At 30.4% G+C, this 26,546-nt stretch overlaps 1 protein-coding gene across 1 annotated transcript in view; it reads left to right on the plus strand.

Moving 5' to 3' along the window:
- The window catches only part of LOC117167010 (sodium channel protein para), a 116,167-nt gene that overhangs the window by 67,237 nt on the left and 22,384 nt on the right, over positions 1-26,546 (plus strand). The window contains exons 15-22 of the mRNA XM_033351561.1: positions 1,090-1,364; positions 1,662-1,835; positions 2,385-2,735; positions 6,012-6,216; positions 13,685-13,819; positions 19,231-19,363; positions 21,997-22,118; positions 25,565-25,827. Of these exons, the coding sequence (XP_033207452.1) occupies positions 1,090-1,364; positions 1,662-1,835; positions 2,385-2,735; positions 6,012-6,216; positions 13,685-13,819; positions 19,231-19,363; positions 21,997-22,118; positions 25,565-25,827 (1,658 nt within the window). The remainder of the gene's footprint in view (positions 1-1,089; positions 1,365-1,661; positions 1,836-2,384; positions 2,736-6,011; positions 6,217-13,684; positions 13,820-19,230; positions 19,364-21,996; positions 22,119-25,564; positions 25,828-26,546) is intronic.

The following is a 26,546-nucleotide window of genomic DNA, read 5'->3' on the forward strand; positions in this document are numbered from 1 at the left end:
GAAACTAGGTCACAACGAAAAAATTGTAGAATATAATTAATAGTTGAAGCACATTTTTGTAGAATAGAGGTAAAAATTTATTAATGATAAGCGATATTATTAATAATTAAATTTATAAATAATAATGCAGTATTTTTAATGAATTTTGTGTAATAGCAAGAAAGTCGATAAAAGTTTAAGTTATTAATTATTATAATCACAGTACAGGCTCTCTTTAGTAAAAAAACCTTTTGTGGAATTTATGACAATTTCTCCCTAATTTATAATTTGCTTCATTATTCTGATTTTGATCATTGATAGAAACCGATATCGATATTAAGCACAGTAAAGTTAGTCCTTTTGCACACTCGAGTGGGCCAAAATTAATAATAGATTTATTTTTACATAATTATTTAAATTGTTGTTAAAGGTCGATGGGCTACGATTAGGGGTTGAGGGGAAAGAGGTGGTAGGATCTGAAAGTTTTGAAGGATAAGGGTTTAGGGGAATGGCGGGGTAAGGGTTAATAAGTGAAATGGTTCCTAAAGGAAAAGGGGTCAGGGGGTGGGGCAAGGGCAGCAGAGTAGAGATATTCCTAGTAATACAATTTTTTTATTTTCAAGCGATAAAGGGAGGAAAAGGGGCAGAGAGAGAGAGAGAGGGGCTGTGACTAGGGGTCGAGAGTTTTTGAATGATGGGCTATTATTGATAATAAATATTTTTAAATTTCTTAAGTACAGAAGGGCCTGAGGGAAAGGGTGAAAGGGTAAATAGAGGGGTAAATAATTATTGGAGAGGCAGAGGGGCATCAATTCTCAGTTATAATAGAAGAGAGAGAGAGAGAGAGAAGCTTCTGTGGTAATATGTGTTTCGAGGGAGTGGGAGGAGAGCTATTGATTTTATTTTATTTTGGCCACTCTGCTGCACACGCCTCTCAATAGTTAAATGTTAAAAGTATGATTTCCCGAGTTGATCTTAATGCAAATACAATTGAAGATTGTAGACAAATGAGACAATTGACCCCCCTTCGTTAAATCAAAATTCTTTTAGAAAAAACTCTTTCCCCAAAAAAGAGTGGTGGATAAACAAACTTACTAACATTTGGTTCAGTTTCGATATATTACTTCCCCACAGAAGAAGAGGAAGAAGGACTTACATTTAAGGAAAAAGGTCTGGAGTTCTTTCTACGTTGCATCGATATTTTTTGCATTTGGGACTGCTGTCCACTTTGGGTCAAGTTCCAAGACTTTATTGCCCTCCTAGTCTTCGACCCGTTCGTCGAGCTTTTCATCACACTTTGCATCGTAGTCAACACACTCTTCATGGCTTTGGACCATCACGACATGGACAAGGAAATGGAGAGAGTACTCAAATCGGGAAATTACGTGAGAAATTATTCTACTTGTTACTTTTACAGTGAACTTTCACTTATTCCAAGTCTCTCCCGCTTGAATATTCCCAGTGACGCAGCCCCTTTTCCTCCCACTACTGTCTCTGTGCGCTCTATTCCGTGTCAGTGGCTGACCAATCAAAATCAACCCACGACTCGCGTTATTGGTGGGGGCCCTTCAGACTTGGCATATCTGAATATTTACGTTTGTCGGTCCTTGGAATAAGTGAGCGTTCCCTGAAATTAATTGTAGAAATTAAAGTTAAGAACTTTCAATTAATAATTTTTACAGTTCTTCACGGCAACTTTCGGTATCGAAGCAACAATGAAGTTGATAGCTATGAGTCCAAAGTTTTACTTTCAAGAGGGCTGGAACATTTTCGATTTCATCATAGTGGCCTTGTCACTCTTAGAACTTGGTCTAGAGGGCGTCCAAGGACTGTCGGTCTTGCGGTCTTTTAGATTGGTAATTTACATCCCCACTTTCTTTTCAATCACTTGACCATTACTTTTTAGCCAAATAATATTCTTAGATCTACTCTCTTAAAATGAACCAGTTAAATATCACTGGTTGAAACAGCCAGAAGTGTGTCACTAATATTCAGTAAGATATCACTGGTTCACTCAGTGGAACTCCGTCACTGGTTCAATCAGTCAGGTTCAATGGTGAATCAGTACACAATTAAGTTTGTTTTAATTTTTAAAATTCAACGTGACCACCAGCGACACGCGTGAAGGAGACGACTGGAGTTTTATATTTTGGTCGCATGGAGTGCTACATCACTGGTTGAATCTATCATTTAGCTTCACTGGTATATTCAGTAACGCTCTTTTAGTTGGAAAAACTAATAGTCTGACAAGTCAAAGTTGGAAAATCACTGGTGAACCAGTGATACTATAATTCAAAATACTGAAGCAGCTAGTGAAAATTTCACTGGATCAGTTTAAGAGCGTAGAGAAAGAGGCCTGGGTAGAAAGAAGTAACAGGTGGTTAATTGTGTCAATTGTATTTCAGTTGAGAGTATTTAAATTAGCAAAATCGTGGCCGACCTTGAACTTGTTGATCTCCATCATGGGTAGAACGGTAGGCGCTTTGGGTAACTTGACCTTCGTCTTGTGCATCATCATCTTCATCTTCGCCGTGATGGGTATGCAACTCTTCGGCAAGAACTACACGGACCAAGTTCATCTTTTTCAAGATGGCGAACTACCCAGGTGGAATTTCACGGATTTTATGCATTCTTTCATGATTGTCTTTCGAGTTTTGTGCGGAGAGTGGATCGAGTCGATGTGGGACTGCATGTTGGTGGGAGATGTTTCCTGCATTCCCTTCTTCTTAGCCACAGTCGTCATCGGAAATTTAGTCGTACGTATTGTTATTGTTAATTTGACTACATTGGTTGATATGCCCAATGTGGTCAGTGTGTCTAATATGGCCACTGTGTCTAATATGGTCAGTGTGTCTAATGTGGCCACTGTGTCTAATATGGCCACTGTGTCTAATATGGTCAGTGTGTCTAATATGGCCACTGTGTCTAATATGGTCAATGTGTCTAATGTGGCCACTGTGTCTAATATGGTCATTAATTCTAATATGGACAGTATGTGTAATATGGCCGATATGGACAATGTGGAGGATGGTCGCAGGTCCAGGAAAACCTGAAAATCAGGGAAAAGTCAGGGCATTTTTATAAAAGAAACTATGAATAACTGTCAAGGCCGATAAGTTTGAAAATTTTAATTTAAAATTGTTTTATTTTATTTATAAAACTTTCAATGTTAAAAGTTCTAAAAAATTAAGATTCTGGTGTTTGAATATTAGTAGTCAGGGAAAATAAAAAATTGATTTGAGAAAAGTTGGGTAATTTTGACAATGAAGTTCCGATTTAAAAATGCGACTGTTTGGTTAAAAATTATTCTTTTTGATTCAGAATTCAACTATGTTGTTGCAAATTTCTCTTTCTTGACTAAATAAAACAGTTTTTGATTTCAAATGAAAATATTTCTTTGTTGAAATATCAACTAATTCACTTAACGTTAAACTCAGGTGTAAGAAATAATTTTTTTTTTGGTTAAAGATTCATCTTTTTTTAATATTCCACTGTTAAGTTAGAAATTAACCTTTTGTTAAAAATTCGTCTTCTTTCACTGAATTCAACTGGTTGAAAATGGAACTGCTTGGTTGAAGGTTAAACCAATTAATAAAAAAAATTATTCATAATTTTACTTCAAAATTGGTCTCTTTTGTTGAAATTCAGTTGTTTTGTTATTGTTGAAAAGTGATTATTTTAACTGAAAATTTAACATTTCCAGTTGAAGATTCATAATTTTAGTTCAAAATTCATCTCTTGGGTTGAAATTTTGAACTATTATATTGCAATGTTGAAAATTCGTTATTTTCTTCTTGGAAATTAATTTTGGAACTTTTCCATTTTTATCTGCAAATTTTTTTTCAGTTAAAAATGCAACTTTTTGTTTAAAAATTCGTTTCTTCTTTGTGGAGTACTAATTTTTCTATTTTCCCAGAAATGTTTGATATTTTTTTTCAATTGAAAGTTGAACTATTTTTTTTTTAATTTATGTCTTTTTTAATTCGTCCTTTTTGGTTGAAAATTAATCTTTTTGGTCAAAATGTTGTCTTTTTTATATAATTTTTCATTTTCAAATTTAATTTTTTATTGACATTTATTGACAATTAAAAAAATGTAATTGTATTTTTTTAAATTAAGCTCTTTGGGTAAAACTCTTATTATTTAATTATAAAGTAATCTTCTTTAATAGAAATTTCTACTGTTTTGTTGAGAATTTATTTAATTTGTTGCAAATTTAATTATTTGATTAAAAAGTCATTTTTTAAATCGAAATTTTAGCTTTTTCGTAAATTTATTGATTTGCTTAAAAAACTAATTATTTTCTTGAAAATGTAGTTATTTTGTGGAAAATCGATCTTTTTTATTTGAAATTCCTACTATTTTGTTGAAAATTGATTTATTTTCTTAAAAACTGCATTATTTCTTCGTAGATTTTAATACTTTGTTAACAAGTCATCTTTTTGGTCGTAATTTCTATTGTTTCGTAATAAATTTATTTTATTTGTTTCAAGAACGTAATTATTTTGTTAAGAATTATATTATTTTGTTAAAAATTCAATTATTTTGTTGCGAATTTAACTATTTTATCAAAAATTCATATTTTTCACCGAAATTTCTGTTTTGTTGAACATTGAATTATTTTCTTCAAAATTCATCTTTTTTAGATGACATTTTTACTTTTTTTTTTAAATCTATTTATTTTGTTGAAAAATTAATTATTTGATTATTTGATTTGGTTAATAACTTAATTATTTCTTTAAGAATTTAATTATTTGGTAAAGAAGTCATATTTTTGGTCAAAATATCTGTTTTGTTGAAAATTCAATTATTTTGTCAATAAGTCATTTTTTGAAGTCGAAATTTCGACTGTTTTATTGGAAATTTACTTATTTTGTTGAAATTTTGATTGTTCTGCTAAAAAATGAATTAAATTGTTCCAAATTTTACTATTTTGTTAAAAAGTCATATTTTTGGTTTAAATTTCTGCTGTTTTGTTAAAATTGATTTACTACATTAGAAAGTTAATTATTTTGTTGAAAATTTAATTATTTGGTCAAAAAGTAATAGTTTTTGGTCGAAATTTCTGTCTTGTTGAAAATTTAATTATTTTGTTACAAAATCATCTTTTTTGGTCGAAATTTTTGTTCTGTTAAATATTTAAATATTTTGTCAAACATTCTTTTTTGTAGTGGAAATTTCTACGGTTTTATTGAAAATTTACTTATTTTGTTGAAAATGCAATTATTCGGTTAAAAATTTAATTATTTTGTTCAAAATTTCAATATTTTGTTAAAATTTCATCTTTTTTAGTCGAAATTTCTACTGTTTTTTTAAGTCTTTCATTTTGTTGAAAAAGTAATGATATGTTTTCAAATTTTACTATTTTGTTAAAAAGTCATTTTTTCGGTTTAAATTTCTACTGTTTTGTTTAAATTGATTTACTACTTTAAAAAGTTAATTATTTTATTCAAAATTTATTTAATTTCTATTACGTTTATAAGAGATTATATAATGAAAATGCTATTATTTAAATATTAATAGCCAAAGGCAATGAAAAATTGGTCAGGCGACCCAGTGGACACAAAATTTGGTGACGTCTTTACGACATCGTTACGATATCTTTACGACAACTTTACGACATCCTATGTCCATGTCGTTAAAGTATCTTTACGATATCGTAAATAAGTCCTATGATCCGACGACGTCTTTACGATATCGCAAAGACACGGAAACGACATGGACATAGGATGTCGTAAAGATGTCGTAAATATGTCGTGACGATGTCGTAAAAATGTTGCCAAATTTTGTGCCCACTGGGGAAAGTCAGGAAATTTTGAACATGAAGTTTTAAGACCACCATGATGTGGCTATTATGCCCATTTTATACAATATAGCTAATGTGGCCAATACGGCTAATATAGCCTAATATGGCCATGCGGTCAACGTGGCTATGCAGAAAATGTGGCTAATATGGTCATGTTGTTCAAATCGGACACTTTGACCTAATGCATCGAGATTCTCGAATAATGAAAATCTGGAATTAATTATAGGTGCTGAACCTTTTCTTGGCTTTGCTCTTGAGCAACTTTGGTTCATCAAACTTATCAGCACCAACGGCGGACAACGACACGAACAAAATCGCCGAGGCTATCGACCGGATAGCACGATTCATAAACTGGGTCAAGCTCAATATGCTTAATCTGGCTAAGATGATGCGAGCCAAACTCACCAACCAGATTTCCGATCAGGCGCCAGGTGAGGGACCGTCCAACAGTTGGAAAGAAGGTTTATATCCAATCAGATCGCTTGCTGTGTGCGCTGTGTAGTTCGTGACACTGTCTTTTTTATCATTTGGTCCTCGTTTCTCGTTTACATTTCTGTTTCGTACCAGTCAACTCGATTTTTACACTTCCAACAAGGGAAGAGTGACATTTTTTAATTTTAGTTTTGCTTAATAATTTTTTTTATTAAAGTATATTACCTGAGTATTATTTGGACGAAACAGTAATATTCGCTTTTACGCTGTTTTCGAAAAAATGGAATTTGAAGTATTGGTTGGCAGCAACGCTTCGGCCTCATAGCCGGATGGTCGTGTGTTCGATTCTCGCTGCAAGCACTTTTTTTTTATTATGTCATATTGTTTGTAGGTGGACAAATTTTGTTGTTTTGTTTGAACAAGTTTGTGGTAATTTGAATTACAATTGGAATAGCTTGTTTTTGAATAAAGGGAAAAAGAAAATATTCGTTTTGACTGGGACGATATCCGTTATAATTTGTAACATTAAAACGCTAACTTGCTTTGAATACACGATAAGTAATAATTTGATTTAAACAGTTGACACCGACTAGCTGCTTTCACAAGTTGAATTTGAAATGGATATAGCCGAAATAATAGAAATTAAAAATTGAGTTGTAGTTTCGCAGTTACTCGTTGTTTCCGAAGGTAAGTGGAGGCAATGTGGCCAACTTGATATTGAAGTGAAATTGTATTTCCATTAGGAGATACATTACAATCTAGACTTAGTGAACACACATTTATGATAACACTTAACTGTCTGAAATTGATAATCTATGATACAAACTTTAGTTTTTAATTTGCGAACTACATTTTACAATTTACAGCATACATTTTCCAATTTACAACTTACAATAATTTATAACATACAGTTTACAGTTAGCAATTTAAACCGTACAACTTATAATTCGTAAGTTACAGTTGGAAATTTACGTTGTTTAATTTACAAGCTTTCATCAATTTACAATTTGCGAATTGTTATTTATAATCTAAAGTTGACAATACTTACAATCTGTGATATGACATCTGAAATTTTCAAATTACTATTTATATTTTTCCACGTAAAACTTAAAATTGATATCTTTGAAATGATAATTTACGATTTTTAATTTATAATTTACCGTTTGTAATGTATGGTCCTTGGTAATTAAAAATGTAGGAATTGTAATTTACAATCTATAATTAAAAATGGTTATAATTTTATAAGGTTTGAAATTCACATTTTACAAATTATAACTTACAATCGGCAATGTAAAATTCACAACTTAAGATGTTAATATGCAATCTATTGTCTGTTTTTAACATTTGACGAAATTAATTGAGAATACAAAATTTTTAAATTACTATTTGAAATTTACAAATCAATAATTACATTCTATAATAAATGATACTTTATCATTTAAATCAGAGAATTATCATTCACAATCTACAATTTAAAATTTACAATATTCACAGTTTGTGTTACAAAATCTGAAATTTGCAAATTAAAATTTATATTTTACAATTTATATTTTAAAACTTGTATTTTATAACTGCAATTGGCTATTTACGGTGTTTAATTTACAATATTCACTCACTTTATAATTCACATATATGAAATCTGAAACTTAAAAATTATAATTTTAATATTATATCATACAGTTTATAATAAATGATCATTGATAATTAGCAATTGACAAATTCAATTTGCAGTATACAATTGAACATTCTTACAATAATAAAAAATCTGAAATTCACATTTTAAAAATTACAAACTTACAATGTGCAATGTAAAATTAGCAATTTTGGATTGTAAATTTGCAATCTACTGTCTATAATTAACCGCCGATAAAATTAAACAGGAATATAAATTTTTTAAATTACAATTTAAACTGAACAATCTATAATTCATGAATTACGGTTTATAATTAATGATCCTTGATCGTTGACAATTTTCGAATTGTTATTTAAAATATTAAGTTAACATTACTTCCATTCTGTGATGTTAAATCTGAACCTTTTAAATTATAATTTATATCTGACAAGTTACAAACTGTAATTTAGAATTGGCAATTGACGCTATTTAATTTACAATATTTAACTAATTTACGGTTTAGCAATTTATTTTGTAATTTATGATGTTTGGTCATTTTAAATTTCCGAATTATTATTTCCAATATGAATTTGACAAAACTTACAATCCGTGATATGAAATCTAAAATTTTCAAATTGCAATTTATATTTTGCCACATGAAACTTAAAATTTATATCTTTGAATTGATTATTTACGATTTTTAATATACAATCTACAGCTTATAATTTATAGTTTATAATGTGTGGTTCTGGATAATTAGCAATTAAGGACTTTTAATTCACAATCTATAATTAAAAAGTCATACAATTATATGAGATTTGAAATTTACATTTCACAAATTACAACTTACAATCGGCAATGTGAAATTCACAATTTGTACTGTTAATTTTTAATCTACTGCCTATAATTAACAGCCGACGAAATTAATTAAGAATATACAACTTCTAAATTATTATTTAAAATTTATAATTCACAATTAATTAATTACAGTTTATAATTAATGATACCTAATAATTTTAAATTAGAAAATTGTACTTCACAATCTTAAATTAACGATTTACAATATTTACAGTCTGTGATGTAAAATCGGAAATTTGAAAATTAAAATTTATATTTTACACCTAACAATTTATACTTACAATTGAAAATTGACGATGTTTAATTCACAATCTTCAATTAATTTATAATTCTCACATTTTAGTTTATAAGTTATGTTCTTCAATTATTAGGGATTTGCGGATTATAATTCACATTGTAAAGTTGAAACAACTTACAATCTGAATTTGCAATTGAAAATTCTTACAATGATATGAAATCTGAAATTTACATATTAAAAATTAGAAATTACAATCTGCAGTGTATAATTATCTGTTTGGGATTCTAATTTTGCAATTTACTGTCTCTATTGAGGAGTCGACAAAATTAAACAGGAATATAATATTTCTAAATTACAATTTAAACTGAACACTTTACAAGTCATTAATTACAGTTTATAATTAGTGATCCTTAAACATTCACAATTTTGAAATTATTATTTACAATCTAAAGTTGACAATGCTTACATTCTTTGATATGAAATCTGAAACTTCCAAATTACAATTCATCTCTTGCTACTTATAAATTGTAATTTAAAATTGGCAATTTACGATGTTTCATTTACAATATTCAATAGATTAAAAATTTACCAATTTATTTTATAATTTATTTTCTTTGGTCATTTGAAAATTTCGAATTGTTATTTACAATCTGAAGTTGACAATACTTACATTATTTTATATGAATTCGGAAACTTGCAAATTACAATATTAATTTTAGTCTACAACTTACATAAAAAACTTACAATTAGCAATTTACGATATTTTATTTACAATTTTTAATTAATTTACAATTTACTAAATTAATACCAATTTAATTACAATTTAAGAATTGTTATTTACAATGTAAAGTTGACAATGCTTACATTCTATAATATGAAATTTGAAACTTGCAAATTTTAATTTTAAAATTATACTATTTATAATTTACTTGATAATTAGCAATTTAGGAAATGTAATTTGAAATCTAGAGTTGAAAATTCTTACAATGATATGAAGTCTGAAATTTACATATCATAAATTACAACTTACAATCTGGAATGTAAAATTCGAAATTCAGGATTGTTTATTTGAAATATTAAGTTTATAATTGACAGTCGACCAAATTTATTCAGAATATAAAATTACCAAATAAAAATTTAAACTTTACAATCTACAATTCACTAATTATGGCTTACAATTAATTATCTTTGATCATTTGAAGTTACTAAGAAATTGTGCTTCTCAATCTGCAATTGACGATATTTACAATTAGTGTTATGAAATCTAAAATTTTCAAATTACAATTTATATCTAAAAAACAAATTACAAATTTTAATTTATGACTTATGATCTTTGATCTTTTACGATTTTCGAATTGTAATTTCTAATCTCAAGTTAAGAATACTTACAATCTGTGATGACAAAAATGAACCTTGCAAATTACAATTTAAATTTCATAAATTGCCATTTGTGAATTACAGTTTGTAATGTATCATTTACGGTGTTTCATTTGTTAATTTTTATAATTGGCTATTTATAATAGACATTCGATAAAATTGATTCATCAGGATATAAAATGTCTAAATTACAAATTAAATTTTATAATCTACAAGTGAAAATTCTTACAATTTGTGATCTAAAATCTGAAATTTTCTAATTTTACAATTTCGTAATACGAATTCTGAAATTATAGAATTGAAATGTAAACTTTACAAACACGCTTTATAAGCTAACAGCTTATAATTCTTAATTTTCGATACTTTAAAATTTAGCAATTGTCATTGACAATATACAGTTGACAGTATTTACTATTTGCAATATGAAAGCTGAAATTGACATTTTATGACTTACAACCTACAATCTACCATGTACAGTTGACAATGTATAATTTACTATGGATTAAATTAATTTAGAATATGAAATTTCTAGATTACAATTTAAATTTTAAATATAAAAATTAAAAATTTCAGTTATCATTATATGATCCTTGATAATTATAAAATTATGGATTGTAATTTACAATCAACCAATTAAAAATTCTCACAATTTCTGATATCAAAACTGCAGTTTGCCAATTTCAATTTATATTTTACAAATTACAACTTACAATCTGCAAAGTAAAATTTGAAATTCTTCAAATCCTTGATATGAAATCTAATATTTTCATAATACAATTTTAATTTCACATTCTATAATTGATATATTACACTTTATAATGAATGATTTTCGAAAATTAAAAATTTAGGAATTTTTATTTATAATCCAAAATGAACCATTTTACAATTTATTGTAGGAAATATGAAAATTGCAAATTACAATTTAAATATTACAATTTACGGTTTATAAATTACAGTTTATAATGTATGATCACTCACAATTGGCAATTTGTGGTATTTAATTCGCAGTTAACCGTCTATAATTGCCAATCGAGCAAATTAATTTTGAACATACAATTTAAAAATTTTAATGATATAATCCAAAATATACAAGTTATCTTTTAAAATGTATGATCTTTGATAAATGATAATTCAGGAATTGTTATTTATAATCCACGATTGGAAATTCGTAGAATTTCTTATATGAAATTTCAAATTTGCAATTTAAACTTTACAATCAACAATTTATGAATTGCAGTTTATACTAATGATTTTTAGTCATTTAAAATGAAGAAATTGTAATTTAGCATCAACAATTGACAATATTTACAATTTATGGGTAACAAATATGATATTTCCAAATTAAATTGGAAATTACTATTTATAATTGATAAATTACAGTTTATAATTATTGATCTTTGATGATTAAAGTTTATAATTAATGATAATTAATATGTTCAAATAAAGGAATTTTAATTGAGAAGGCACAAATTGACATTATTTGCAATTTGTAGTATGCAATCTGACATTTCCAAATTAGAAGTTATATTTAAAAACTTAAAACTTACAGTTGAAAACTTACTATTGTTAATTTGTAATCTCCTGTCTATTATTAATAATCGATCAAATTAATTTAGGACATAAAATTTCCCAATTAAAATTTAAACTTCACAATCTATAATTTAAAAATCGCAGTTTCAAATGTATGATCATCATAATTGACAATTTAGGAATTTGAATTTGCAATATACTGTTTATAACTACAAATCCGAAAAATTCCTTCACAACATGAAGTTTTCAAATTGAAATTTCAACGTGACAATCTACAATTTATAAATAACAGTTTGTTAAGAATGTTCTTTGGTAATTTCCGATTAAGAAATTGTAATTTACCATATAAAATTAATAATATTTACAGTTTGTGGTATAAGACCTGAAATTTACAAGTTACATTTTACGTCTTAAAACTTACACTTTCTTTATTCACAAATTGAAATTCAATGTAAAAATTTCTAAATTACAATTTAAACTTTAGAATCTACCATTTACAAATTAAAATTTGTAATTTATGATTTTAGATAATTTATGGACTTTAATTTAATATCTACTGTCTATGATATTGACAATTGACAACATTAATTTAGAATATAAATATTCTAAATTACAATTCAAATTTTACAACCTAAAATGTTACAGTTGACAGTAATCTCAATTTACAGTTGACATTTATAGGTTTAATTTACATTTATAATTTACAATTTAACTTACAATTTACAATTTAAACTTAGAATTCACAATTCCCACTTACAATTTCCACTTGAAATTTCCACTTACAATTTACACTTACAATTTACACTTAAAATTTACAATTTACAATTGACAATCCACAATTTACAATTTACGTTTACATTTATAATTTGCATTTACAATTTATAATTTACATTTAAAATGTACATAAACCTGTGGCTGCACACGATACGTATAATTTTTTTCAAATGCAAAATTATAATACCTATTCCCAGTGTAATTCCTTGTCTCTCGGAATTTATTATTTTCTTTTTTCGGTTTCTATTCTCTTCACGTGGTGCTCGTGCGGCTTACAGGGCTGAACATCGCATTAAGCATGAGACTCGCTATTTCATTTTTCTCTTGTAGGTCACTACCAAAAAGTTGTCAAATAACTGTCTAATTATTTTTATTAAATACATACCTTATAGTGGTGTCGCTAAAAAAATATATAAATATTTTAACATTTTCTTTTTGGTATTGACCAATATTTATTTTATTAGCGTGTCTTGCTGCGTAGGAGGGCAGCTCCAGTGATAAGCGAAATAGGCTACATTGTCTGTACTTACCAAACTTTATTTGGAGCCTTAAGTTCCCTGGGTATAAAATATTTATTAGATAGATATACACAAAAATTTACCCTGTTGTAGTTTTATTTATTTACACAATTTTAATATATAGCTTGAAGTGCAATTATAGACAAGCATCTGATATTAGGATTAAATCAGGTGCTGAGCAGAAAAAATACAAAATCCTTTTTGAAAAATTTTTGGAATTAAATTTTTTAATAGTAATGAGTCCCTTTACAGTCTTGAATGATGTTGATGTCCCCCCTCCACCAACTTTGCTTAAATTGCATGGCTCTTGTCTATATAGTATCCTCTCAATATATAAATTAAATCTGAATTATGTAGTACCTTAAAAAAAATGCACGCAAGGAAGAAAATGTTTCTTAAATGAAAAATGTATCGTAATATGATTTACATAGATTGTAGATTTGTAGAAAAATCAATTAAATATTTCAATAAGTTGAAAGAAAATGAAAACATTGTGAAGTTGAGCAGATCACGATACGGGTGCTACGAATTCGTAGCTTTTTATGCATGTACTGTTCTAGAAGGCTTGGATCGGGATGGGAATTTGGATCTGACTGATGGCGATTTGGATGTTTTTCGAGACAAAAAGAGCGTCAAAGAACTTAACAATCAATTCGAAGTGGCCATTGGTGATGGAATGGAGTTCACCATTCATGGTAATATACTTTAAAAATTATAGTTGATAATAAATAGTCTTACGCGTTTGACTGGTTAAACAATTGTAATAACTCCTGCATTTAACCATTAAGTAGACTTTTAACTTATAAAAAAGTTCATTCTGTTAACCTTTCGATCATTTTCAACTTGTTTGTAGAATTTCGTAGCCCTGGGCTGAAGCCCTTGTATTGGGAGCGTGCAATAATTTTGAGGGATTTCTAAGAGATGGCGTTACTTGTCCTATATTTCATCGAGGCCTGTCGTTACTATATGCATGTCGAAGCCCCACCACGTGGCCTGAGTATTTGTTAGGTGTCATTCTCTATTTGAGCAACGATTCACTTTTTATGAAGATGCCAAAAAATGGGTCGATTCGTGAATAGCTTCAAAAGACGAGTCGTTTTCCGACGTGGTATCCGCATGCTACCAGAAAGATGCCTGTTTATAGGGTTCTAACGTTCATCCTGGAGAGCCCGTTTATAGAGATCCAACATTCATACTGGAGAGCCCGTTTATCGGGATCCACACAGTCACCTCGAAGAGCCCTATATGGAACCATATTAGAGTGCCCATTTATTGGGATCCATCTTTTTCATAAACGGTAGTTCCAGTGCCAATGACTGAGACCAATGATTTAAAATATTTATTATATTCATACGGCGAGAGACAACACAAATTCACACAGGCACACGTAGATACACATTCATCAAAAGGAAAAAAGAACAGAAAAATCATGGTCATAGAAGGTGATTTCATCCGCTATCATTGTTTACGCCCAGAAAACTTCGGACGATGCGGCATGTGTTCAGTAATATTGCCTTCTGCATTAGGTATAGCGAATTTCGAGCTCCCAGCTCTTCCAAGAGTTGCACACACCTCGCATGAACGTTCCCAGGGGAGGAAATCACGATCGGGTGGATGGTGACCTTCTTCATCCTCCACACGGTCAGGATCCCCTGCTTTAACTCCGAGTATTTCCGAATCTTCTCAGTATATCGGAGCATTAATTATTGTCAACAGGAATGTTGATGCCTATTATTCTCACGTGTTGAGCATGTTTGCCTTACCAAAGGATATCTGGACGATTGTGTCGGATTAGATGGTCAGTCAGAAGAGTTCTGTCCCAGTAAAGGAAATGATCTTCGTTCTCTAATACTTTAATTGGGCTATATTTGTAGTAAGGCTCAAATCTCTCTAGTAAACCATTATTCAGGGAAATTTTTTGGTGAACGATCCCAGCAAAATCATTATGTCTATACGTTTATTCTTGCAAGGCAAGCATCGTACAGTCGTCAATGATGTGCTCGATCTTTTCATTGGGATCTCCACAAAAGCGTCATCTGTCAATAACTCTCACCATATTGAGAATTTGTTTTTGGTAATTCCTCGTTTTGATTACCCTGTCCTGGATGGCAATGGTAAATGTTGCTTGTGCAGCTGTTTATCTCGCCACTGAGCAGCTAGCTGTTCAGCAATTGCGTAACCTGAAAGTCACACAAACGACGAACATTCAGGATTCCCCTACCTCAAAGCTTGCGTGACAGAATAATTATTTCCACAGCCGTTCCTATATGGTACATTCGGTGCTCAAATGTTTGTATGCGGATGATTCTGTTAAGCCTTTAGACGTAAGTCATGGACCAGGTGACCAGAACAAAGGAGTACTCGTATGTTAGTAGAGGAATGGCATAGGTTTTAATTACCTTTGAGATGTTCCTTGCATGAAGGCCAGACGCCAAAATCAGACTAAGGCGTCCCGAAAAAGCAGTTTCAAGCGACAAGTACGACTCTTCATCAGTCATCGTCTCAATCAGAGCATGGTCTTCTATTATCAGCGAAGAACTTATCTCTCCAGTTGACAAATGTAGCTTTCTGCATTTGTCCAGACCCAGAAACATCCTGATGTCATAGGAGAGCTATAGCGAGATGCTAACTCTGAGCTTACATAAACCTTTATACCGTTCATGTACAGGAGATGAGTGAGTTGAAACTCATTAACACTTAACTAAATTTTTAACCCACATGACGCGTTGTTGAGTGTCCGACTTAGTGGTTTTAATACTAAACAAAACCATAGTGCAAATTGCGTTAGTGGTGCTTCTCAAGCAACACAACCACACTATCGATCGTTACTAGGCCTTTGCAACCACGGGAGCCTTGAGAGCAACCCTTCTGTTCTTTTAAAATGACGGTGTTCTCCTCGAAGTATTCAAAGACGAAGTCAAAAACGATAGCCGTGAGACATTTATAGAGAGCCGAGAGGCAGGTGATTGGCCGGTAAACACAAGGAGTACTGGCACCTACCTTTTTGGGTATTATATATGTTACGTCCTCTGTCATAAAAGAGGGTAAGTGATCTGGGTTCTCCAAGACGTTTAAAAGGGTCTTAGTAAGGACTGGGTGCAAAAACTCCAGGTATTTATGCCTGAAACTGTGTACCCCATCCAAAACCCGGCGCTTTCCAGTTCTTAGCCCTCTTTAGGATACGAGTTACATCGGAGGCTTAGTTGGATAAAAAATTCATCTCAGGCAACCGTGTAATTCTGTTCTTTTCTAGACGGAGCGAGGTCGTGTCCAGTTGACTTGACCTATGAGTACCCCAGATGCGTGACCAATATCTGACCATTTCATCGGCTCTAGGTGGTTCACAATCATTTTGAATCTTGTTTTTGCTATCTGCTAGTCCGCTATAGAAACGTTTTTCGTCTGCCAAAAAAGTCCTATTGTCATTCCTTCTCGCGATCGCTCTCCTAAATCGTCGTAGTCGCGCTAACAGCACCATGAGCCTCTGTTTAAGGTAGTCAATCTCTTCGTTCAAGTTCGCAGATGTTCTTGAACTGATGATATGCGTGCGAAGGATCGCCTCTACACGACAGGGGGAGGTGGAGAAGTGAGAGGAAATAATGGATGGGAAGTAGGAAAAGTAAGAAGAAATTATGGGAGACAGCGTAAGTGCAAATAAGGGCCGGGGAAGTAAGGGAATTGATGGGAAATTAAGGAAGGGGAAGTGGACGAAGTATGGGGAAATCTAGTCGAAAATGGAAACTGAGGTGGAGTGAAGTAAATGGAAGCAGAGAAAATGAAGGATGGGGCTGTAGGGGGCAGTGAGAGAAAATAAGAAGCGGACTGGAAGTAAGGGTAAATATTAGGAGAGGAAGTAGCGAAATGAGGGAAAATGAGGGAAGGAGAGTAGAAGTGACGAAAATGTGGGAGCGAACAAAGGGAAAGTGGGAAAAATGTAAAAGTGAATGTAGTGGAAGTGAGGTTAAATTACAGGTGCCGAAGTGAGAGGAAATGAAGAGAGGAAAAGGGTGTAAAGTGATAGAAAATTAGGTAAGGTGATGGCAGAGGAGGTACTCAAGGAGAAATAAAACGATTTATAGTTCTTCAGCAATGAAGAGAGGAGAATTAGGAGAAGCGAGGGAAAATAAGCGGATGCGAAGAAGGGAAAATGTGGAAGGGGATTATGATAAATGGGGTCAATGTGAAGGGGACGTATGAGAAGTAAGGGGAACTAATGGGTGGCGGAGTGAGGGGAAATGAGGGGATGAGAAATTATGGAAAATAATATAAAATTGCGCAAGAAGATGAAAACTGAGAGGAGAGGAAGGCGCGTAAAGTGAGGGGATAGGTAGCAAGAATAATGATGAGGACTGAAGGTGGGGAATTAGGGAAAGTTATGGAAATTCATGAAAGAGGAAGTATAGGAAGCCAGGGGAATGAGGGAGGAGTTGGAGAACTAGGGAGAAATGAAGTAAATGGAAGTAGGGAAAATCAGGGGAGAGGCAGTAAGAGAAGTGAGGGTTCGTTAAGGAAGGGTAAATAGAGGAAGTGAGGGAAAATTATGGGAGAGGCAGCAGGGGAAGTGATGGAAGAGAGAGGTTGGAAAGTAAGCGAATTAAGCCGAAGAGGAGTATGAGAAGTATATGAAATTTGGGAGGAGGTTGACGGGAAATTTTGGTAGGATAAGTATGGATTGTGACCGGAAATGATGGAAGCCAACGGAAGGGAAAATAAGGAAAGAAAAGTATGGAATTTGATGAGAAATGATAGAAGGTGGCGTGAAAGAAAGTGGGAAGTGAGAGTAAGGGGAGGGAGGCAAAATAAAGAGGTAAGTAGTAGGCAAAGTGAGGAAAAATGAGGGGTAAGGAAGACGGGGAACTCATGGGAAATAAAGTGAAGGAAAGTTGGGAAAATGAGAGGATCAGCAGTAGGGAAAGGGAGGTGAAATTAGGGAGGAGAAACAGAGGAAATGAGGATTATTGATGGAAAGGTATTTATGACTGAAAATTAAAATATTTTTTTAGAAATTCATGCTTTTGGGTTGAAACTTGATTTTTTTGTTCAAAATGCAAGCCTTTCGTTAAATATTAATTTATTTTCATAAAAGTTTAACCATTTTAATAGAAAGTTATAATTTCTGGTTGAAAGTTCAATTTTTGGTAGAATTTTTTTCTTTTTTTATCAAAAATGCTACTTTTTGGTTAAAAATTGCTCTATTTTGGTTGAAAAGCTTTCTTTTGTATTGGAATTAAACTGCTCTTGATTTCAAATTCATGTTTTGTTCGTATAAATATCAGATATTACATTTTTCATAGAAAAATAATTTATTTGGTTTAAAATTTCACTTTTCCATTTTTGGCTTGAAATCTCTCTTGTTAAGTTAAGAATGCAATTACTTAGATTAATGTTTAATTTATTCGTTGAAAATTAATTATTTGGGTTAAAAATTCATAATTTTAGTTGACAATTAATCTCTCTTATTTACAATTTAACTAATTTTTGTTTGCTTGAAAATTCGCTTTGTTAGTTGAAAATGGAAGTATTTAATTATTTCTCACAAATTTTTCTTTTTTAGTAGGAAATACAACTAGTTGGTTTAAAGTTGAACTTTTTTATTGAAAAAAATGGTTTGTTTAAATATTTATTATTTCAGTTAAAAATGTATTATTTTAGTTGAAAATTGAACTCTTCAGCTCCAAATTGCACCATTTCACTCTTGTTAGAAAAACAGCCTTTTTTAATTGAAAATTTGCCTTTTTTATGGAAAGTTAATTCATTTGCCTATTTTCGTGAAGAAGCTCCGTATTTCACCTTCTTAGCATGTATATGAACCACTTGAACTGCAGAATGATCTCCAGGTCGGTAAGGTAGGAATTTCGAACTAGAAAAGTCCTTGTCTATCTACTTTAAACAGAAAGTTTAAGCGAATTAATTTTTCTACGTGATAAATGGCTAAACAATTAAAAGTGGAATTTATTCGAATTGTTTAATTGTTTAACTAGTCAAACACAGGGCTCTAATAATAAACAAACTTATTTATGTTCCAAACCATTATTTTTAAAATCCTGAATTCGCTGAGACGATAACTTAACTTTCATCAATTTTATGGTCGTTTCCATTTTCGAAGGAGACTTGAAAAACAAAATGAAGAAGGGAAGTCTGTGTATGAACAACACGAAGGGTCTCGTTAATTCGATAAATCATCGGGACTTTAGACTCGACCACGAGTACATCAATCACAATGAAGACGATACCATCAGGTTATTATGAAACAATTATAATTGGATTACATTTTTATCTTATTTTTCCGACTACAGTGCTGAAAGTAAAAAGATCATATCTTTTTAAATAATCTTACATGTTTCTTATAGAAAGAGATAGAGAAAACCTATCTCATTCTATATCTTTGTCAATCGAAATTCACGTCTATTTTTTCAATACCGTCGTTTCTATCTCATCTTATCTTTTCTCTATCCACGCCAATCTTTTACTATCTCTCTGTCAAACAGAATTTCCGTCTATCTTTTTTAATCCCCTCTTTTCCATTATAACCTATTCTTTATACATCCACATTAATATTTTTCTATGTTTCAGTAAATCTAAATTCCTGTTTTTCTTTTGTTAACCTCTTCTGCATTTGTTTATCCTCGTCAATATTTCTCTATGTCCTTGTAAATCTAAATTCACATCTATATTTTTCAGTATCCTCTTGCCTATGAACGTTTCATAAATCTGCTAGCGTTCATCTTTTCCATCTATTTTTGAATATAAATTCTCCTCTATCCTTTTCAATAGCTGCTTCTCTATCTAATCCTATCCTTTCTCTTTCCACGTTTATATTTTTTTTTATCTATTTTTCAATCCAAATTCACATGTATTTTTTCAATACCCTCTTCTCTATTTCATCCTATCCTTTATATTCTTACGTAAATATTTTTCTATCTCTTTGTTAATCTAAATTCTCGTCTATCCTTTTCAGTGCTCTCTTCTCTATCTCATCTTATCACACTTCTGCCAACTTCCAGCTTCGTCATATATTTTTGAATTTAAATTCACTTCTATCTTTTCCCATTTCCTCTTCTCTATTTCATCCTACCCCTTATCTATTCAAGTCAATATTTTGTATCTTTCTTTCTATCTAAATTCCAGCAATCATTTATCTTTATCTATCCTATTGTCTATCTAAATTGACGTCTATATTTTCCAATCGCCTTTTCTCTATCTCATCCTATCCTTTACTTATCTGCAACTCTGAATTCCAATCAATCTTCTTTAATTTCCTCATCTTTTTCTCATCTTGTCTGTCAACTTAATACTTTTTTTTACCTCTTGAAAGTCAATCTTCTTCTATCTCTCTGTTAATCTAAATTCCAGGCTACCTTCTTCAATTTCCTCTTCTTCACCTCATCTTGCACTACGTTTATCAATTTATATTTTTTTCTACCTTTTTGTTAATCTAAATTCACCTCTATATTTCTTAATTCCCTCTTCTCTATCTAATCCTGTTCCGGACTTAAAGACGTCAATTTTTTCTATTTCTCTGTCAATCTGAATTCCCTCCTATCTTTTTTGATCTCCTCGTCTTTATCTCATCGTATGATGTATATACAAACGTTAATTTTTATATATCTCTTTGTCAGTCTAAATTCACGTCTATTTTTCAATCCACTCTTCTCTATCTCATCTTATCCCTTATTTATCCACGTCAATCTCTTTCTTTCTAGGTGTTAATCTAAATTCACTTTCAACTTTTTCACTACCCTCTTATCTATCTCATCCTATCCTCTATCTATACACGCCAATATTTGTCTATCTGTGAATATGAATTCACGTCTATCTTTTTTAATTTCTTTTTCTCTATCTCATCGTATACACAATTGATCAACGTCTTTTTTTTATATCTCTTTTACAATCGAAATTCATGTTTAACTTTTTCAATACCTTCTTCTCCATCACATCCCAACCAATTGTTCATCCTCATCAAATTGTTTTTATCTCCTTGTAAATTTAAATTCACGTCTATCTTTTTCAATCCTCTATTCTCTATCTCATCCTTTCTTTCATCTATCCAAGTCAATCTTTTATCTATCTCTCCGTTAATTTAAATTCACGTCTATATTTCTCAATCCCCGCTTTACTATCTCATCCTATCTCTTATCTAGCCCCCTCAATCTTTCTCCCTCTCTCTTTCTCTCTCTCTCTCTCTGAATTCCCGTCTATCTTTTTAATGTACTTTTCTCCATTTCATCGTATACAAAATTTATCAACGTCCTTTTTTGCATCTCTTTTTCAATCTCAATTCAGCTTCAATGCCCTCTTCTCTATCACATTCTAAGTATTTGTCTATCTTCGACAATCTTTCTTTATCTCCTTAAAAATACAAATTCACGTCTATCTTTTCCATTCCCTCTTCTCTATTTCATCCCAGCTTTCATCCATCTAAGTCTATCTTTTCCTATCCCTCAATTTAAACCTTTTTCAATCTTTCTACTTTCTACAGAGTAGCATAGTTAAATAGTTTGTTGTCGTTAGAGTGCATCTTTTTTTCTACTAGTCTAAAACAAAATGATAATAGTCTTTAGCCGTCAAAAAATTCGCCTATAGCTCCGCTGGGATTCGAACACAGGTGACGAGTTGCCGCTTTAATTATTTAACCAGCATCTAAGTGCACCAGAGAGTATCTAAGTGCACTAGATAGGTAATCTGTAGACCTGGGTTCGAATCCCAGCGGAGCTAGAGAGACATTTTTTTTATCTCTAAAGACTATAACCGTTTTGGTTGAAATCATCAAATAAAAAAGCGTCAATCGGTCAACAAAAAAGCATAATTAGATTTACTTTTTTTTCAATTTTTTCATAAAAATCTACGTTACGTCTTTTTTGCTATTTAACAGTAACAAATCCTATGGAAGTCACAAAAACAGATCCTTTAAGGACGAAAGTCACAAAGGAAGTTTGGATTCACTGGACGGTGAAGAGAAAAAGGACGCGAGCAAAGAAGACCTTGAAGAACAAGGTTATTTGTTAATTGCTGAATTAATTTCTCCCTTAAAATCTTCATGGTCTTAGGGGCCGTCCATAAACTATGTTGCCAATCTTGCGACCCTCTTTTTCCTAATAACTACTTTTCCCCTTTTTTAAAGAATTCTTATTCTTTCCCCTGTATTAAAGAAATTTCCTATTGTTCCTCGTTTTTTCGCTTAAATTCTGATTGAATTAGGAGAACCCAATACAAAAATTATACTATCTTTCGTTCAAATTTAATCTTTTTTGGTCAAAAAATCTACTATTATATTTTTGGTTTAAAATTCAATATTTTTGGTGAAAGATTGTGGTATAGGGTTTAACTATTTGGTTTAAACTTGAACTGCTTTGTTACAAATTTTTTGTTGTTGAAAATTTATCCTTCTTATAGTTGAAAATTAAACTGTTTTGTTTGAAATTTTATTTTCGGTTAAAAAATACATTATTTGGTTTCAAGTTGAACTACTTCGTAAAAAGTTTATTTTTTCGTCGAGTTAATTATTTTAGTTGAAAATTTGTCTCTTTAGCTTAAAATAAATCTATTTTGTTGGAAATTCTTTTTTTAATATTTGAGAACATTTTTTCAAGGAAAATGTAACTGTTCCAGTGTTTGTAGAAAATTTATATATATATTTTTTCTTTTGAAAATACATCATTTTAGTTGAAAGTTGATCTCCTTGTTTGAAAATTTATATATTTTATTAAAAGTCTTTTTTCTGGGTTGAGAAATAATTTTTTTTCACTGAAAATGTAACTGTTCCAGCTTTGGTTAAAAATGGATCTTTTTTACTCGAAATTTCACGTATTTTCTTGAAGATTTTTCTTTTTTCGTAGAAAATTAATCTTTTTGTTTGAAAATTTATCCTTTTGGTTAAAAATAAAACTCTTTTGTGGAACATTTGTTTTTTGTTTGTTTGGTTGAAAATTACTGCGTCTTTTGAAAAGCCGTCCTTTTGTCGAAAATTAATCTTCTTGGTTGGAAATATATCCTTTTTAGTTATAAATGCAACTTTTTTGTTGAAAATTCGTCTTTTTTTTATTAAGAATTAATTTTCAAACTGAAGAATGTCACTGTTCCAGTTTTGGTTGAAAATTGATATTTTTAATTATAAATTAATCTTTTTAAAAAGAAAATCCAACTATTTGATTGAAACTCATTTATCTGTTGAAATTCATATTTGCAAAAAATTAATTTTCTCAGTTGAAAATTCATTATTTTCATTTAAAAATGAAACTCTTTTGGTTTAATTTTTTTCAGAACTAGTTTCTTTACTTTCTTTACTTTCTTTACTTTCTTTACTTTTAGTTTAATCTTCTTTTTTGGAAATTAAACTATTTTGTTCTAAATTTGTTTAGGGGGGGGGGGGATATTTTTTGAACTGGAAATTTACCTTCCATTTTTTATTGGCAATGGATCTTTTGTGTTGAAAATTTAACTTTTTGGTTGAAAGTTCATATACATGGTTGAAAATTCATGAATTTCGTTGAAAATGTGTGTTTTTTTATAGAAATTTAATCTTCTTCTTTGAAAATTCATCCTTTTTGGTTAAAAATGCAAGATTTTGTTGAATATTCTTTTTCTATTCATCATTTTATTCTAAATTTTATTTTTTTGGTTAAACATGTAACTTTTTCTGAAAAATTAATCTTCTTGGTTTAAAACTCATCCTGTTTATTTAAAAACGCAACTTTTTGTTGAAAATTCATTTTCCTTTGGTTAAGAACGAATTTTTTCAACTGAAAATATTACCATTTCAGTTTTAGTCGAAAATTAATATTTTAAATCGGAAATCGCTTTTTTTATATGAAAATTTAACTATTAGGTTAAACATTTATGTATATATCTTATTGAACATTCATTTTGTTTTAGAAAATTAATCTTCTTGGATGAAAATCCTTTCTTTCGTTTAAAAATGCAAATCTTTTCTTAAAAATTAATTTTTTTTAATATTTCTTATTTTAATTAACAATTTATCTCCTCGAAATAAAACTAATCTTCTTTGTTAAAAAATGCATTCTTTCTGGTTAAAAAATCAACTAATTTTTCAAGAGTTTCATTATTTTGAGAAAAATTCAACTATTTTGTTTAAGTCATATTTTTTAGTTCAAAAATCAGTTTCTTAGTAAGCAATTCGTCCTTTTGGATTAAAAATTCATCTTCAGAGATGGAAAAGTCATCCATCTTGGTAGAAAATTAATTTTTTGTTGAAATTTCCACTTTCCAATTTTTTCCGAATTTTTATTAGCTTGAAAATTAAACTATTTGGATAAAAATTCAACTTGTTTTTTTTTTTAATTTTATTTTATTTTTTAAATTGAAAATTCAACTATTTTGTTAAAGTTATCATTTTAGTAAAAAAATGTAACTGTATTGTTGAAAAATCATCCTGTGGGATAGAAAATTAATCTTTTATGGCAAAAAAGTCATATTTGTTAATTAAAATTTAATCTTTCCTCGTTGGAAATTAACTTTTTTAAAATTCAATTGTTTTTCGAAAAATTAGTCTTTTTTGGCTTTTTTAAAATAATATTTTCGGTTTGAAAATTCATCTTTTGGGGTAGAAAATATTCGATGGTTAAAGATTGAATTTTTTGTTGAAAATTTAATTCATTTCTACTTAAAATTTTAGGAGTTTCAAGCATTTTATTTTGAATTCAATGCCTCACTGCAATAGGATATTCCGGAATATTTAATTTTATTTCAATAATGTCCCGGGCTATCAGAGGGATATCTCATGATAAGCAATCGGAATATCCTGCAGAGCGTAAATTTGGATATTCGAGGGACATCCTGAGGATATCCATGTCTATATATGTTTCTGGGATATTCAAATGTTCCAGGTGGGATATATAAAAAATTTCGATATCGGACATGGCATATTTTAATATATCAGAAACTTCCAATAAACATCCCGGATATCCTGGGGATATTTCTGCGATATCCCAATTTCCGCCTTGTAGCGTATCCCAATTTCTTTTTTGTAGGATAATCCCAATTTCCGCTTTGTAGGATATTCCATATCTTTTTTTGTAAGATATCTCAATTTGCGTCTTGTAGGATATCCCCATTTTATTTTTGTAGGAATTTTCCAATTTCCGCCTTGTAGGGTTTCCCCATTTATTTTTTGTAGGATATCCCACTTTCCGTCTTGCAGGATATCCCCATTGCTTTTTTTGGGATATCTCAATTTCCGCTTTGTAGGATATCTAATTTCCGCTTTGTAGTATATCCTTTTGCTATGTAAGATATAGTATCAACATTTATTAACCAAAATTAATTAAAGTCTGATATTAAATTTTTTTAAATTATTCTTGATTCATTACCAAATCTTATAGGGTCAAAAAAGCCAAAAATTGGTAACGTAATTTATCTAAGGCCCCTGATAAAAATTTAGAAATCGAATTGAAAGATTGAAATTAAAATGATAAAACATTTAGAACTAGATGAAGAGGGAGATGATGAGGAAGGGGAAGAAATACCACCAAGAATAATAGTCGCAGATGAAGACATAATTGACGATTATCCATCCGACTGTCTTCCTGAAAATTGCTACAAAAGGTTTCCGTTTTTGGCTGGAGATGATGACGCGCCATTCTGGCAGGGTTGGGCCAATTTGAGACTAAAAACATTCCAGTTGATCGAAAACAAATACTTTGAAACTGCCGTTATCACAATGATTCTGCTAAGTAGTTTGGCTCTGGTAAGACATTTTTCATTTCATTTTTTTCGTTTAAGTTTTACGACAATTCTCCGATTTTAAGGCGCTGCTTGGGCCCTGCAGAGTACAAGAGATAATTAATCTAAAATGATATTTCAAATTTTAAATAATCAAAATAGGAAGGATGTTTCCTATATTGGAATGTCTCTCATCAATGTAGTTTGCATTAAAAGAGATATTCTAGATTTTGGGAATTATTCTTAATAATTTTAGAGGGATACTACTAATATTCAAAAATATCCTGGCGATATTTTCCTAATAGATCAAGATATTCCGATAATATTTCATTAATATTCCAGGATATCCTGGAGATACTGCGAATACATGTCTTTAATATTACAGGATATTCTAAGAATATTTCTGGTTATCGTGACGATTTTCCACTAATATTCTAGGATATCATGGTGATATTTCAATATACTATGAAATTTTAAGACGAGTTTCAAGTAATATTCCAAGATAACCCGTCGATATTTTATTAAAATTACAGGTTATTCTGATAATAATCAAATAAAATTTAAGGATATTCCAAAAATACCTCAGGATATCCTGGAGATATTCCAAAAATGTTCCAGACAACAGATGAGATATTTCAGTAATATTTCATAATAGTTTAGCAATATTCCGTAATATCGTGGTAATACTTCCCTGATGTAACAGGATATTCCAATAATATTCCAGGTTATCGTTACTATTTGTCA

The sequence above is a fragment of the Belonocnema kinseyi genome, chromosome 1 (assembly GCF_010883055.1).
Source record: "Belonocnema kinseyi isolate 2016_QV_RU_SX_M_011 chromosome 1, B_treatae_v1, whole genome shotgun sequence".
NCBI lineage: Eukaryota > Metazoa > Arthropoda > Insecta > Hymenoptera > Cynipidae > Belonocnema > Belonocnema kinseyi.